A 16765-nucleotide genomic window follows, 5' to 3' on the forward strand; every position below is an offset into this window, starting at 1 on the left:
GGTAGGGGATTATTGAGAGGTAGCCAAATGCTACTTAAGAGTAACATTAGTGTTGGGTGTTTCTAAAGACATATTTTTCATATTTTAAAAAGGCTATGTTAGTGTAAAATAGGGGGGTTTTAACAAAAAGATTTAATTCACTGCACAATGTAATAAAAACCCCACAAATTTGCATTTCATAACAATTCTTAGGGGATTCTGATCAGCAACCGGTTTTATCATTTACTTTTCATTGAGGCTTAATATGAGTGCAGAGTCAGCATTTGGGAAGAAGTGGGTAGAGTTGGTTTGGGGAAGGAGGTTTTGTGGAAGGGCCCTGAAACCTGTGCCCGGCCTGCCTTCATGGTTTCTTCCTGTGAACAACTCCCTTAATCTCTTACCCCTGCACTTCCTCTGGCTTTCCTCTTCTGTTTATTTCCCCTTCATCTCTCACTACCCCGAAAGCTTAGATTTAGTTTTTAATGAAAATGAAAGCCAACATTACGTTTGGTACTGAGGAAAAGGCTTTTAACATTTGTGAGAGGTCAGGGAAACTGAAATTTCTGGTTGGGTTGTTTCTTACTGCAATTGGCTTTTAAATGTTTCAACCTTAAATCACCTTTTTTCTTATTGTGATAGGTGGGCAGTCTCTTCTGTTATGACACGACAAAATCAAATTCCCACAGAAGACGGTTCCCGGGTGACCCTGGCTCTGATTCCTTTGTGGGACATGTGTAATCACACCAACGGCCTGGTAACCATCTCCTTCCTCTGTGCTGTGTTGCTGTGTTTGGTCTGGGAGGCTGTTGTTGCTTATCTTTCAAGTGGATGGACATTCCTACACCATCATCTTCTCCCCCTCTATCTCCCTCCAAAAAGAGCAGAAAAGGCCCATTTCTCCCACCTTCCACAAATAGAAGCTAGTATTTTCCTTTTACTGTGTTAATACTGAAAATGAGGAATTTGAATCTGATACCATTTTGAAAAACCACAGTGAGCTACATTTATTTGCTAAGCCATTCATAATTCCAGCTTAAACATTCACTTTCTTATCTTATTGTACCATGGACTAAACCAAAGTTTTTTAAAAATTCTTTTTTAAGTACTCATTTATTGAAAAAATATTTTTTTCTCATTTTCCTTTTTTTTTCTTGCTGACTCTGTTTCCCCTTCTGTACTTTTCTCTGATTCTTTCTTATCTCCTGTCCCTTCCCTGATAGGCTGACAAATCCTTGGTGGCGTTTATTAACCTGCTTTTGTTCAGGAGCCAATACTCACTTTCCCTGGTGTGGAGGGACAGGGAGGAAGGGGAACTGCACCTTTGTCTCTTGGCCCTTAGTTGGCATCACCAGATATGGGAAGCACTGGGTAGGAGATAGGACAAGAGAATATGGAAATTTTATTATTATTGTCAGTCTCTCTGTTTCTTAATATTCTTTAGATTCCAAGCAGCAGCATAGGTTGAAGGGCTCTCTGTGCTGAGATGGTTGTCTGAGAAAGATTTCCTGATATTAATAAGTAGAAATAGGATATGTTTCAGACTGTTTTGAATTTTTAAACATTGTTATCCTAGTATACTTGTTGGTTAGTTTTTTGTTCATCCTTTCTTAATATCAGCTTTCTTTGTTATTATTAGCAGTGTTATAAATAGACAAAAGAAATGCTGTAAATGATTATTTCACATCTAATTCCACAAAATGGCCAGAACACATGTAATGTGTGCCAGACACTTAAGATAAAATATCTTAGTGCTAATTTGGGAAGGTCTAGCAACAAGTAAGATCTTGAATCTTAAAAATATTTAAAGTGTATCAAGAAAGAATAGTTTTGCTTTTAGAATTACATTTTTGTCTTAACTTAGATATGCTTGATTTAATTAGCAATACTAAGAAATAGTAGCATGTTTTATAAACCGTTTTTATTAGAATGTAATTTTATATTTTTTGTTCTTTTTTTTTTTTTATTGTTGGGGATTCATTGAGGGTACAATAAGCCAGGTTACACTGAAAGTTTTAGCTTGTAATTCTTCAGTTTTCTTTTTTTTTTTTTTTTTTTTAGCTGGGGCTGGGTTTGAACCCACCACCTCTGGTATATGGGGCTGGCGCCCTAGTCCTTGAGCCACAGGTGCCGCCCTGTTCTTTTTTTTTCTTCAGAGATATTTTAACTTGATCATAAGTTTTATTAAAACAAAATTTCAAATAGCTTTTAGTATCTAACAATAGTATTTTTTTCTTTTTGGATTAGATCATTGACTCCCAAACTTGATTGATCATTAGAGCTTATTTTTTTCTTTCTTTCTTTTTTTTTTTTTTTTTTTTTATGTGCATGCCTTATTTTAAACAGACTTAACACAGAAGCCTCTGGAATAGAGAGGTCCCAACAACCCCAGCATCCGTGGTGCAGTTGATGCGTCAAGGTTACTCTAGTCCTTGGCTTTATTTGGACCTTTCTCATTTTTTTGCTGTTCACAGACACTGTCACGCAGATATGTGCTGGGTTTTATTTTGCTTTCATGTAAATGGAATATAATGATTCATTTTTTTTCTCTCCTAAAAGTTAAAAAAAATAGAAAAGAAAAAGAAAAGAGAAAGGAAAAGGCTTAGATTATCTCAAAATAAAAATAATGAATTGATGATTACTGCTGTATTTTCCTTAAGCCTATTCAAATAGTTTTTAAACATACCATAGTGTGGCAAAAAATTAGTAACCGTTTAGAAGGTTTATTCAAGATGTTGATACTTTTTCTTATAATGGTTATTTTCCTTACATATTTAACTCTTCCACCTTTGCTGAACCATTTCTAATTTTATGGGAAATTTACTGTGGCAGAATTTAAGAAATTCTGTTTTTAACTCTATAAAATTATGTATTATACACATTAACAGTTAATGTCTTTTTAAAAATACAGTACCTAAAAACAAAGCTCAGCTTTTCAGACAAGAGATTTTGTGTGCGTTTCTATCCTGATGATCATTTTTTTATTGTCAGTCTATCCTCACTATCACTGAGGGAGTAGGTAGGAATTTGTAACCCAGCAACACTGTCTGCTTCTACCAACGTGCCCCAAACCTGATTTTAGTAGTAGAAACCAAAGAATCAAGTTGGTATCAGTAATTACAAACCAATAACAACAAGGAAATATAGAAGGAAATAAAAAAAGGCTGAGTGAATACCTAAAAATTCTCATGAATATTAACTAATTTCCTAGCCAGTTGGAAAAACATATGTAGAAAAGGTTATAAGGTATTATACTAACTATAAGAAATAATATGTCTTTGTATCTTGCATGATTTGTTCAATATTAGCATAAGCAGCAGGTTTTCTTTCTTGAGGTTGTTCAGTTTATTTGAGAAGGATCCTTCTAAGTGGATTATAGACAATGGTATGAGTTCCAATACATACGTATATTGGAGTAATCAGTCTTTGCGTTTGAATATGTGACTCCACCGGGCAGCTGAGAATTCAAACAGAATTGAGGGAAGCTGTTTTTGAAGATCTTTCCATTTTTGTACTTAAGAAAAACTGAAAACATTTAGATGTAGATGAGTCTTAGCCTCAAAGTAAAACCTAAGTTTTTGCAGTATTGGCCAAGGCCCTGCACAGCCTGTCCTTGTAGCCCCCCGAAAGGTGTGACTCGCCTCGGGTTCTTCACTCTTCCTCAGACACCAGCACATACCCACTTCAGGGCCTTTGCGCTTGCTGTGCTACTGCCTGAGAGCCCAGAACTTAGCCATTCCCAGGACTGGCAAACCTCCAGTGCGGCTATACCTTCCACCTTGCAAACCCTCCTCCTGTCCTGTTGGATTTCCCTCCTTTGTCCATATCCTGTGTCTTACCTACTTAGTTTTGTATATCGTTGGTTCACCTCCTTCCCTATTAAAATAGAAGTTCTAAGAAGGGCAAATTTTTCTTTTTGTCTGTTTTGTTCATTGTTGTGTCTCAATGTGGGTATTTTTTTTTAACGAATTCATGAAATGAATATGAAAACCCATGTCTGGGAAAAAAGACCAGAGAGAAGTAAACTAAAATGTTAATGTGATTGTGACCTTTTCTGTCTTTTTAAAAAAATAGTCTCCAAATTTTATTTGATAACCCTATATTACTTTATCCCTGCCCCTACCAAAGAAAGCATTATGATAAACACTTGCAGAAAATTTGAAAACTACAGAAACAAAGAAAATTTTAATGATCTATAACCCTCATTCAGTTTACATCTTAAGGGGTGTGTGTATGTGTGTGTCATGGTCTTCCTCCTCTATTACTTTCATTATGTAAATTAAACTGGAATACAACTGTAGACCTAGCTGGCTAGGTGTGTTACAGAGCCCAGCACAGGTGAGAGTGGTGAGGTACACCATGCACAGGCCCTGGCCCCCACTTGATGATGTGTGCTGGTGCCCACCTCCTGAGCCCCCTTCTCCAGCATTGCCAGCAGTCTCCAGTTGGCCAGGCCCCTGTCCCACCCACACTTGAAGCTCCTATGGGACTGTCCTCAGCTCCACGTGTGCAATTATGTTTTTATTTATTTACTTTTTTCCTGTATTTGTCTCCCACTAGATGTCCCTGTGGGTGGAGACAGAGGCTTTTCATGCTAGGCTTTTCTAAGTGCCTAGCTTAGGGCCTGGCATAGAATGGGCACTTAGTAAATGTCTATGGAAGGAAGTCAACTAAGGGCAAGAAAAGGAGCACATGGAAGGATGTTAGCCCTTCCCCTTCCATTCTGGGCTTTGAACTGGGGCTGGTCAGTGGCTGAAGATTCCTGGTTTCCAGGGGTTCCTGTCAGAGGGCCTTGCTGAGCAGTGGGGTCCCAACAGCCCAGGAAGGCCTCTATGGTCAGTCTCCTGTTCTGGGCTTCCTGTCTGAATAACAGATGGGTATTCCCAAGGAGAGCAGAGGCTCATAATACAGGCTCTGGCTGGCTCTGCTCTCAGGCAATGGAAGGGCTGGATCTGTGGTTCCTTGTGTTTTGAGAAATCTTTAATGCCCCAGATTATATACTCAACCTCAAAACATTCTGCCCCTTGCTGAGAAAAGGCTTCAGGAGAGGGCAGGGACCTAGCCTGTTCATATGGAAGAGTTACTGCTGACATGGGAAGCCATTTCTTAAGCCTAAGCCTGTCTTTGAGGTTACTAAGAGTGGGAGATACCTGTAAAATATCCTTAAACACCCATCCTTTCTCTATCATCTCCCTAACTTTACTTCTCCTTCCCTTCACTGCCTTCCTTCCTGTTTATGCTGCTGGCAGGCCCTGTATCACAAGGCCACTGACACTCAGGAGTTCCTGGACTTTTCCCTGCTGGGAGTTCATGATAAAGAGCAATTTCTTATCTCATACTTTGTTATCAGGGTGATGTTTTTGGGTTGTATGTTGGGCAGGAACTTCTTGGAGCTGATTTTAATCCAAATAAAGTGTTTAAAATGTTCTGTGAGTGAAGATATAGAATACATGGCCTCATTTACTTCTTATTGCAGCATATTACTGGTCTTTGCAGGTCAGAAGTATGAAAGCTTCTAGACATATCGTTGACAAACAATTGGTTCTGGGGATATGAGGTTTAAAGATTAGTGTTACATGGCCTGCCCTCCCAAAAGGTCATTGCCTAGACTCAAAAGTAATCTTTTGAATACAAGATGTTGATAATTTTAGTAGCAAGTAGCACTTGTAGCTGTCTTCAGTCTCATTGTCCAGGATAAATGAGTAGGTCAAAAAATAATCCATGAGCACCTGCAGACAATCCAAGAGTCTGGGGGCTGCTCCGATTGAGCTTTTTATATAAACTGGGGACCTGTTCTTTCCTCTGGGAGTTCATGCATTAAGTAAATGTTCTAGAAGGCAGTGTCAGGTTTTAGGTACGGTGTGCTAAGCACTGGAGACACAGAGATTAAGTGGGAGCTCCTGTCCTTCAGCTCTGACAGGCAGGGAGGCAGGTGCACAGATAGGGTAACTAGACTGGAGAGAGTGAGGATGGGATCTGGGAGTGCACAGGAGGGTGGGATGAGCGCGGCTCCTTGGAGAATCCAGGCCTTAGTTGAGTTTCCTGGGCATGCCAGGTGTACAAGGTAGTTCTAGGCAAGAGGGAGCTGGACAGTGCCTGGTATACCAGGTAAGTGGCAGTTCCTGAGGCTAAAGGGAAAGGTGGGCTTTCTCCTAACTTGGCCTTGCTCAGGAACTTAGATTGCATTCTGAAGGCAGAGTGGAGTCATAGAGTTTTGACAGGCGAGTGGCATTGTACAATTAGCAATGTAGGAAGGACAGTACTGGATTCTGAGACCAGGTTCAAAAAATTGGAAGGTTTTTGCAAGTGACATGTAAGGCAAGAAAGAATAAGGAGTGTAGCCATGCAGAGGAATGAGGAAGAAATAATCCAAAGGATGTTTAGAAGATAAAATGCTGACCAGTTGAGATGCGCTGAGACCATGGCATTGGATGACCCCCACTGAAAGGGTATAATTAGAGGATTTTCTTTGTTATGGGTTTAGAAACTTGTACATTACCACGGCAGAAAGAGAGGGAATAAGAAACAACTAAGTTATTTTATTTTGCTTTTGTGTGATTGAAAATTTTAATTTTTTAAATTTCTGAGTAAAATACATACATAATTCAGAAATAGAGCTTTTCTTTCCCCCCTGATTATCCAAAGGAAGACCCACTTTGGTTTCTTAATGGCCAAACATTAGGTAAAGATAATACTTGGCAAATAAATGAGATTCTCTAGTGAGCAGAAACAAGGCTGTCTGAAGGGCTGAGGGGGCACGGGACACTGCCTGTGTGAGGTAGAACATGTGTAGTCGCTAAGGGGGGACTCCAAGGCCTCACTCTATAATAGGTGATTATGTTTGGTTGAGACCGACATGTGATAATCTGCCCAGTATATTTTTCTAACAGTACTTCAATTCAGGTAAGTAACTTTCTGTAAGAATCTCTGGTATAATTAGAATTAAATTCTCAAGCATTCCTTTGCTCAGTTTTATAAAGCATGTAGGTATATACTCTTGAGTACCTTTGGATAGCTTTTATCCTCTAATTGCCAAAAAGGACTTCAAGATTAGGTGGCACATAGACATGTCTGCTCCATTGTTACTTCGTTCCTTTCTCCCCCGGCCAGATTACCACTGGGTACAACCTGGAGGATGACCGTTGTGAGTGTGTTGCTCTGCAGGACTTTCGGGCTGGAGAACAGGTGGGTTTCGTGCAATATCTTACAGGATGTGGGTTGGCAACTGTGCATGGAAGTAATATTGTGTTGGTAATTTTAAAAAAGGTATTTAACTTTGAAAGAAAAATTTGGGATTCATATTTAGGGTTGTTTGTTTTCTGGAACATTTCTTGAAACCTAAAGCTACAATATACATGTTGTGCTTGGAATTGTTCTTTGGGTCCACAAAGCAAACAATTTAAATGCAGTTATTTGCACAATCAGCCAGATATTTGTAACACTTTTATGTGAAAATAAACTTTGTGTTATACTAAAATAATTTTCTTAAATTTTATAAACTGCATTGCTTTAATTTTTCTGTTGATTGGAACTTTCCTTTTAAAGAGGTGGTATTTAAAGAGGGCAGTTATTTAAGTGTCCAAACCATAAGGGAATCAGGAATCATAAGATCAGTTACACTTTCACTTTAATCTGTGATTTTTTTAAATCTAATGATTTGGGTGGGAGCAGGGTTAAGCCTTTCAGTAATACGCATCTATACATAGCTGCATTCTATCTATTGGTCTTACAGCAAAGTAGATGTTACAAAACAGAGCAGATGTAGTCTGTTGACATTCCAGTTGAGACAAATTGAAAAGTATTATTCTAACAAAGTACTTATTGATCTGTTATTTCTTCAGAAAAGTACCTAAACCATCCTGCTAGGTTCAGAATTAATTGCCACAGAAGCTAGACATAATTTTTGGTAGAAATTGCTTTAAAAGAGGGGTGTCCAACCTCTGATTCAAAGGCCAGGCTGTATGCTGATTTTTGTGAGGACTTTTTTTGCTTAATCTCTGCTATTGGATATCATGAAAAGTATACATGGACCTTTTTTTTTTTAGTTAATCAGCTTTTGTTAGTGTTTATGTATTTAATGTGCAACCCAGGACAACTCTCTTTCCAATGTGCAGCAGAGGGGGAAAAAGGTTGGGCACCCTTGCTTTAAAGGAAAAGACTCCTATATTAAAAGGAGGTAAAGAGCATGGTGAATTTTAAAGTGTAGTCTTAAAGTAATAAATAGCTCATTGTCTCTTGGAAAACAAAGAGGATTATGAGAGAGGCCCAGTGACCCCAGGGATCTTGGGATCTTGGTGTCCTAGTGAAAGCCTTGGTAAGTACTTTCCTTGTGGCCTTCCCTCTGCCACCTGGTAGTGGAAGTGGGTTCTCAGCCTCAGTGCATCTCAAGATAGTTTGGAAATTGGGAAAATTGTACACCTTCACCCTATGCCAAATAGGTGCACAGTTACTTTAAGCTATTTTGTCTCATTAATATAATGTAGCATTAGATGTATAAGAACTAATCCTTTCCCCTGCTTCTGTATTGAGAATGCATGCTAAGTTTGTTTTATGTCCCTTTATTTTTTCTTTACTGCAACTCAGATTTACATTTTTTATGGCACTCGGTCAAATGCAGAGTTTGTGATCCACAGTGGTTTTTTCTTTGACAATAACTCACACGACAGAGTGAAAATAAAGCTTGGAGTGAGTAAAAGTGACAGGCTGTACGCCATGAAGGCTGAGGTCTTGGCTCGAGCTGGCATCCCTACGTAAGTAGAAAAACTTGAAATATTTCCAGTTGCATAGTGTTTAATTGGTGTGTTAATAAAACTTCTCTACAGTAGTTTGTCTTAATCCTTTTATCCCTGCTACACAGCAAATTTAAACCTTTGCTGATGCTTGGTGATTTACCAGCATTTTCAGATAAACAGAATTGTGGCACTGGGAGCATTCACAGCCAGTTCAAGGGGATATAGCCTGAAATCCTCATTAAGTTAAATAAGCACTTTGGTATCATTAATGTCTTTCACCTTGAAAGGTTAATGACCTCCATCAATTTGTTTCATTTAATTCTTTGCCACCATTAGTTTCTGTAATGAAGTCATGATTCTCAGTGATTTCAGAATTTCTAGTTAAATTCTTTAAGATTTTCTTGTATTTGAAGTATAAAATGATAAAGAAGATAGGAATTATGACTTATTAGTTCTCCAAGGAATGGAAGAACCATTCTTAATGAAAGTGGATTATCTGGACTTTTTTTTTTATTGAGCTTCTCAATATTTGATTAATGATTGAAGTGTGAGCTCAACAAATTATTCATCATTTTTAAGAACCGTAAATATGTTTAATTATCTGAATATGTTGTGAAACCTAGGATTCCTGCTGTTAGTCTATAAGAAAAGCTGGCAGAGTTCCTTTCTGGTTCATTTTGCAAGGACTGAAAGTTGTACCTTTACAGGTCAGATGAGGACCTGGATTGACTCATTCTAGCTCAGTGCTCCTTGAGGACAGTCACAAGTCTTACAGATTTAAGGGATTTCACTTAGGCAAGGTAGTAACTGGCACAGGGTGACCGATTTTGCTTTCTGCTTCTGTCAGTTCCAGTGTTTTTGCGTTGCACTTTACGGAGCCGCCCATCTCTGCCCAGCTTCTGGCATTTCTCCGGGTATTCTGCATGACCGAAGGTAAACCATGTCAGGAAAATTCATGACAGTGTAAAGCGCAAGGATTCAGATTAAAGATGAAATTGCTTAAAACTAAAGTACTTTTGGGAAGTGTTAAGGTGCAGTACTGAAGAGAGAAGAAATTGATCTGTTTTCCTCTGGAAATTTTTTATTAAATCCTCAACATCTTGTCAATATTCATTGGAAACACACAAATACTACTGCATTGGAAGAAAACTTAAAGCAATCTTGGATTGTCTGAGTATATCAAAATTCTACATTTGTAGAAGGGAGATTTTTTTAACTCTCACTATTTCACCCTTCGTAGAGTGCTGTGGCATCACAGCTCACAGCAACCTCAGACTCTTGGGCTTAAGCGATTCTCTTGCCTCAGCCTCCCAAGTAGCTGGGATTACAGGCACCTGCCACAACGCCCGGCTATTTTTTTTTTTTGCAGTTTTTGGCCGGGGCTGGATTTCAACCCACCACCTCCGGCATATAGGGCTGGAACTTTACTCCTTTGAGCCACAGGGCCACCCCCTGGCTGTTTTTTTGTTGCAGTTGTCATTGTTGTTTAGCTGGCCCAGGCCAGTTTTGAACCCTCCAGCCTTGTTGTATGTGGCTGGCGCTGTAACCACTGTGCTTTGGGCCCTGAGCCAGTGGATGGGAGTTTTTGATATGCTTATTACCTAAGACCAACAGAGCCTAATTTCACTCACAAGGCACTGATCTCTTTAACTTACTGGAGAAGTTCATAATCAGTTGACCTTGATGTCATGTCATCAGCACTAGCATATGTGGATTATAGGACTTCATTTGCTAATCAGTTCTGCATACTAAATCTGAAATTGCCAGCAAGCATTTAATGCCAGCCATCCTGGTATAGTAAATAACATTGCAAACAGAATCTTTGTAGATCAAAAAATGTTCTTGGCTACAACCTTGTATTTCAGGCCCAGAAAGAGTTAAATAGTATATATATTGAGCATTTACTTTTATATTTGCTTAACAAGTTCTTTGGAGTTTCTTAGATTGAGATTTGACCTCTAATGGTTATATATTTATTTTTCATCCTAAAGTGTACTCCTCTAAATCCCCTGGTCCTAGGTTTCATTTTTAATTGTGTGTGTATGGGGGGCGATAATGTTATAATTGTACACTACCTTAAATGCCGCACAGAACACATTGAGTAGGAATGAGTGAGTGAATGATCTCCTGAGTAAGGCAGGAGTGAATGAATGATCTCCTGAGTAAGTCCTCAAACTGCGGTCCCAAATCGTAGCCTATGGTGAGGACGCTGCTGTGCCCTGCTGTTTCTGCTCCCAGTCTTCATGTCTGGATCCAGGGAGCCGTGCTGCACAAGTCTGAGGCTTGATAATCCTCAGGAGGTAGAAGAAACTTAGTCCTAGAACATAAGAGTCTACTTAGATATCAACCACAGAACTTGGAGAAAGTGAGATAAGGTAATGTTCCTTATAAGTGACCAGATTGCTGTAGATTTATACTGGCATTCAGAATGGTACTTTGGTAATGGTTTATCAATTCAGTTTAATGATCAAGTTAAGTTAAAAACTGTGAGCTCTTTTCCATAGTTGGATAGCTACAAAGAGAGCTGAGGGTGATGATATTCTTAAAATTCGTGGAACACTCACTGTGTGCCAGGCATGATGCTAAATACGCTACATACTTAATTTTAACCTCATCAGCATTGAGAGATAAGTATTCCCATTTTACTGACATAGGAACTCCTGTCTAAAAGAAGCATAGGGAACTTGGCCAAGGTGACTCAGCTAACAAATGATGACCCTGATTTAAAACTCAGCTCTGTTAACATAATCCATGGAAGGAATTGCTAGCATGCTATAGGTCTGGAGGTAACAGCATTTGAATTAGACCCTGGGGTACTGTTAAAGTTTGGGCTTAGTGGAGGGAGGAGCAAGAGAAGGGGGTGGTTAAGAGGACATTCCTAGCAGAGGGAGGAGCTTGGGAAGGAGCCAGGATGAGGCGTGGGGCGCTAAGCTCTGCTCTTTGGATAGACAGACACAGGGCAGCATGGGCCTGAGGGGCCTGGGGTGACTGAGGCACAGGGATTAACATCAGTGATCTGTTTGCTGGAAGGAAGCATGGGAGAACACCTGCTCTGTCCTTGTTCCAGGCAGGTCACTTTGCTACATCGTCTTACTCCCTTTTTTCAGGTTTTATTTCTCCAGGAATGTGAAATGAGTCCAGTTTCACAGTTATAAAATGGTAGAGAGAAAGCTTTGCCTCTCATCCCTTTAGATTTTCATCATTGAAGAGTAAAACTTGGGCAGATTGAGGAAAGAAATAGTAACTGTAGTGTTGGGGGCTTCTGAAAAGGAATTTTCAACCACTCAAGGAGCTTCTCTTTAAAAAAAAATCAGAAAACAAAAAACTCAACTGCTTTATTCAAAGGATATAAAATAATCAAAAACCTACCCTGAATTTTATCATGATATTTACTAACAGTCAAATATAACTTAAAGACTTCTTTTTTGAACATTAGATAACTTCTGTTTCCTTTAAAAAGCTACCCGTTTGATTCTCCTTAGTTTCTCATTAGCCATAGAAGACAATTTGTCATATCAAGACAATGGATGTATTCTTTGAATTACTCTATTACTAATAAAAGTTTGATTTGCTGGCAGCAGCAGTTCTTCAATTTGAATTGTAAATAGTGACAGCTGTGGGGCATTTTGCTCTGAAAGAGATACTGTCTCATAATGCTATAAGAAGCATGGGTATATTTCTTGAACATGAATAGGATCGACATGTTTTGGTCTTTTGGAGATAATGTGCCAGGAGACAAAATACTCAGAGCAGTTGCTTGAATTCTTTCCTCTTAAGTACATTTGGAGGTAATTGAGATATTCTTCACTTGTGTTTATTTGTAATTCCTATTTAAATTCCTGATAAGTGAAAGTTATGACCATATTTTTCATTAACTAAGGTTTTTATCATCCATTTTCTTGTTTCAGTTTGGAGCTTACTTGTAAGATGAGATAAATAGCTTAGTCAGGTCAACTACTAGAATAAGTACTGATCAGATTTAAGTTTAGAAAGATCACAGGATTGTTGTAACTCTTGTTTATTTTCGCTATTTATGTTGTTCTGCTAAATGTCTTTGACCCAGTTGGCATGACTGAGCTCATGGCTAGTGAAAAAGGTATTGTCAAAACAAGGGTTACATGGCCACATAAATTATCTTTAAAAAGAATCTTGAGAAACTGTCCAAAGGCTCTCAATGTCCCTCATAAAAACAATGAAAAATGGAGTGCTATGCCAAGGCTTAATCTTAATTCTAAATATTTCTTTATTTGGAATTTGAGATTTATTTGGAATTGAGCCTTTTTACCTTTTTCCCTCCCCTGCAATGTAGCTGTATCCCTACTTTGGAGTCTATAAATGGCCTGGCTGATTGATCAGGGATGGTTTTTAGCTATGGGAAGATAACATTGTTGGAAAAGATATTTTCTAAGGTAGATTGCTTGTTAAAAGGAGAAGTAGCATGGCTTTTTTCTCCTAACAAATTGCTATTTGTATTTCTTGTAGAAGAATTAAAAGAACATTTGCTAGGAGACAATGCTATTGATAGAATCTTCACCTTGGGCAACTCTGAATTTCCTGTTAGCTGGGACAATGAAGTCAAACTTTGGACATTTCTGGAAGATAGAGCCTCACTTCTTTTAAAAACATATAAAACAACTATTGAGGTAATTAGACTGAATAAATGAAAATTTGTACTTTGTTGTATTTTTGAAGATGTTTAATGAGAGATTTCTTCTGAATGTAAATGACTGTAATTCTTCAGGGAAATAAATTGTATGTTTGACATTTTTCATTCAACGTATTACTGTTTTTCTGTTTAGCATGTTTATACTTACCAAAGACATCATATTTAGGCATTGCTCATTAGAAGATATATTTTTTAAAACTACTTAATATCTTTTTATGATTTCTAATTTATATGATTCCAGAAATATAAGTTTTCATCTGTGCTTCCAGTCTGCCTTTCATGCTTTTATATCATTCACCCAATTGCTGCCCTAGGGCTACAGCAGTGCACTAAACAGGGTGATTTTAAAAATAAGTAAAGTTCTCTGTCAGATGGGTAGCACTATTTGACTCAGGTTCTTCTTTCTTGTTTTATAACAGTTTTATTGAGGTATAATTTACACACAGTTAAATTCACACTTCTGAAGGGTACATTTGGATATATCTAGTCATGTAACTGTCTTGCCCAGGCTGCCTGCCATCACCCAAAAACTTTTCCTCATGTCCCCATCCCAGCCACAGCATACCTTTGTGCTGTCTTTATAGTTTTGTTGATTTTGACATTTTTTAAATTCTTTTTTACTATTTCAGAATAATATGAAGGTACAAATGATTAGGTTACATTTTTTTGCGTTTGTTAGGTAAACTCCAAGTTGTAGTTGAGCCCTTCACCTAGGAGGTGTGTCATATACCCCTATATCGTACCTGTTAGGTGAAAGCACACCAATCCTACTCCCTACCTCCTCCCCTCTCCCCCCTACTTGAATTTAATTGTGTTTTTCTCTTATGTGGGTATGATTTTGACTTTTTATAATTAATTTTTGTATTCCAGGAAGATAAATTCGTCTTGAAAAACCATGACCTTTCTGTTCGTGCAACAATGGCTATCAAATTGCGCTTAGGTGAAAAAGAGATTTTGGAAAAAGCAGTTAAGAGTGCAGCTGTCAACCGGGAATACTACCGCAAACAGATGGAGGAAAAGGCTCCGCTTCCCAAATATGAAGAGAGTAACCTTGGACTATTGGAGAGCAGCGTGGGGGACTCCAGGCTCCCCCTAGTCTTGAGAAACCTGGAGGAGGAGCCTGGAGTGCAAGAAGCCTTGAACATCAAAGAGACCATCAGCAAGGCAGAGGCTACAGAGAACGGGCTGGTAAATGGTGAGAACTGTATCCCCAATGGGACCAGATCTGAAAATGAAGATTTAAATCAAGAAGAAAATAAAAGAGCAGTTGAAGACGCCAAAGGATCTTCTTCAGACAGCACTGATGAAGTTAAAAAGTAGCTCTGAGATGAAGCTCGAGCTGGTGGGAAATTCAGTTCAGCATAAGTTTATGGACAGTCCATTTACATCGCTGTTTCCTTGTTAACATTTTTCTTTCTGCAGAGAGGAAAATATGTTTTTGCTGCTTTACATAAAAATGATTTTTTTAAGTTATTTAAAAAGTCTAGCTTCCCATTTTGATTAAGATTGCCATCTTACTTCTGGGGAAAACAAACTAGTTAATAAGCAACCATAACAAAGGGGGAAGAGGTGCCTTTGGAAGATTTTGCAGACCCATTGTGGGCAATGTATTTTCATCCTGGGGAAGAATTCAGTTCTTCTATCAGCTGTGCTTTTGTGGGCCTGTCATCTTGACAACCAGAATTAAAGCTTGCTCTGCCTCCTGCCAATAAGAGTTGGTGGTGGGACTCTGGGCATTTAGCATGAAGGTGGAGAAATTGCACAGCAGAAAACAGGATTGACGTTGGGAAACTTTAGAGTCTGGGCAAAATCTTTGGTTTTTCTCCTTAAAAAAGTAATACCCCGGTACCAAAAGAAAAGGTAAGGTGGCAACCTTATTTTTAATAGTTTTAAATGTTGATGATAATCCTAATTATATAAATCTATATACACACATATATACCTAGTAATTTCTAAACATTTGTTTACCTTTTGTGTTTTGTTTTACTGTATTAAGAACTTGTCTTTTCTCCTTGAATCAAAGTAGGACATGCATCATCCTCCTAATTTTAAATGTTGGCTCTGATTTTGAAGTGGTGCGTTTGATTTCCAGCATTGGTAATAGAGAGTTTGCAAACACACAGCGGCCCACAGCTTTACGTGGTGGTGTTCAAAGTGAGGCAGCTCCCTGGTTTTTCTGGTTTTCACAACAAGCTAGAGATTTTCAAAGCTACACTTTTGAGTAAAAACCCTTATTAAAAGGAAAACATGATTAATATTTTTGTCTATTACTTTTTTTGGAGTGGGACATGCCCTTTGAGTCTAGCTTTTATGCAAACCATATTACTTACTCCCCAAGCATTGTTTGAACCCTGACCTGTGCTGTGAGCTTTGCTTACCTTGGGGTACAGAAAGGAAAGAGAAAGCTGGGTGAGAGAGCCAGCCCGGGGACCTATAGGCCTGCAGTGGGGCTCCCCATCCACCTGCCCATGAAGGCAGCGGAAACATGGGAAAAGGAGGACTTAGGTTTTAGGGGAAAGTAAAAGGTTGGGACAGTTTTCTGAGATGTGAGGGGAAACTGTCCCTGGAAAGCAACCAGTTTTCAGATTAATGATTGACAATCTTCCTTAACCACAGATTTTCACATTGTCTCTGATATCCTAACTATTAAGAACATTGCTTATTTAGAAAATTCTATGTAATTATTCACCCAACTAGTTTTCTAATGCTGCTGCAATGTAGGTGATTTGAAGGGTTCTCTTGGAGTTTTTCCTTGGAGAAGACACAGCTCTGCAGATAAATTGCGTTATTTTCTCCTAATGGGTTAGATGAAGAGCTCTTGCAGACATTGCCTTGAATTTCTCAGCAGGTTGGGTTTATCTGCTACACTGGACATTAGTGACAAGCTTCTTCTCTACATGAGGTTGGGAACATTTATTGGTGTTGGCACCTTAGCTTTCCTGGACTGTTGTTGAACTTACTGGTAAGAGGAAGTATGTGGTTGCAAGCTCCTATATCAGCCTTATACCTGAGATACTTTACCAGAAATATTAGGTGGTCTGTAAAGCTGATCTATTAATTTCCAAAAGGCAGAAGTGATGGGTCGCTCAGGGAGTTTTCTACTCTTGCATAGGAGCCACAGAGACTAGAATTTCATGACCATTTTGCCTATAGATATATTTTCTTATTGAGTAAAAAGTTTTAATCCTAATATTAAAAATGTTTTTTTAAAAAACATATACCCAACTAAAATTTAAAATAGCATCAGAAGACAGGATAATTTTCAAATGCCTCTCAGAAAAGGTGTGTGTTCCATTGGGGCTGGAGGAGCACTGGACTGGACAGACTAGGCTCCCAAGCTCAGCCCCAGTGTCACTTGTAATAGGTGTTGTCAGGTCTGCTCCTGGAACTA

General features: G+C 38.6%; 1 protein-coding gene across 2 annotated transcripts in view; it reads left to right on the forward strand.

Annotated features, from left to right (window-relative positions):
• SETD3 (SET domain containing 3, actin histidine methyltransferase) overlaps window positions 1-15629 on the forward strand; it is a 101899-nt gene extending 86270 nt beyond the window's left edge. For both annotated transcript variants that reach the window (XM_053601128.1, XM_053601129.1), the window contains 6 exons: window positions 619-733; window positions 7087-7161; window positions 8560-8726; window positions 9556-9641; window positions 13191-13351; window positions 14245-15629. In XM_053601128.1, coding sequence (XP_053457103.1) covers window positions 619-733; window positions 7087-7161; window positions 8560-8726; window positions 9556-9641; window positions 13191-13351; window positions 14245-14694 — 1054 coding nt within the window. In that variant the 3' untranslated portion in view covers window positions 14695-15629. The remainder of the gene's footprint in view (window positions 1-618; window positions 734-7086; window positions 7162-8559; window positions 8727-9555; window positions 9642-13190; window positions 13352-14244) is intronic.
• Window positions 15630-16765: the final 1136 nt, after the last annotated feature.

Source organism: Nycticebus coucang, chromosome 9, assembly GCF_027406575.1.
Source record: "Nycticebus coucang isolate mNycCou1 chromosome 9, mNycCou1.pri, whole genome shotgun sequence".
Taxonomy (NCBI): Eukaryota; Metazoa; Chordata; class Mammalia; order Primates; family Lorisidae; genus Nycticebus; species Nycticebus coucang.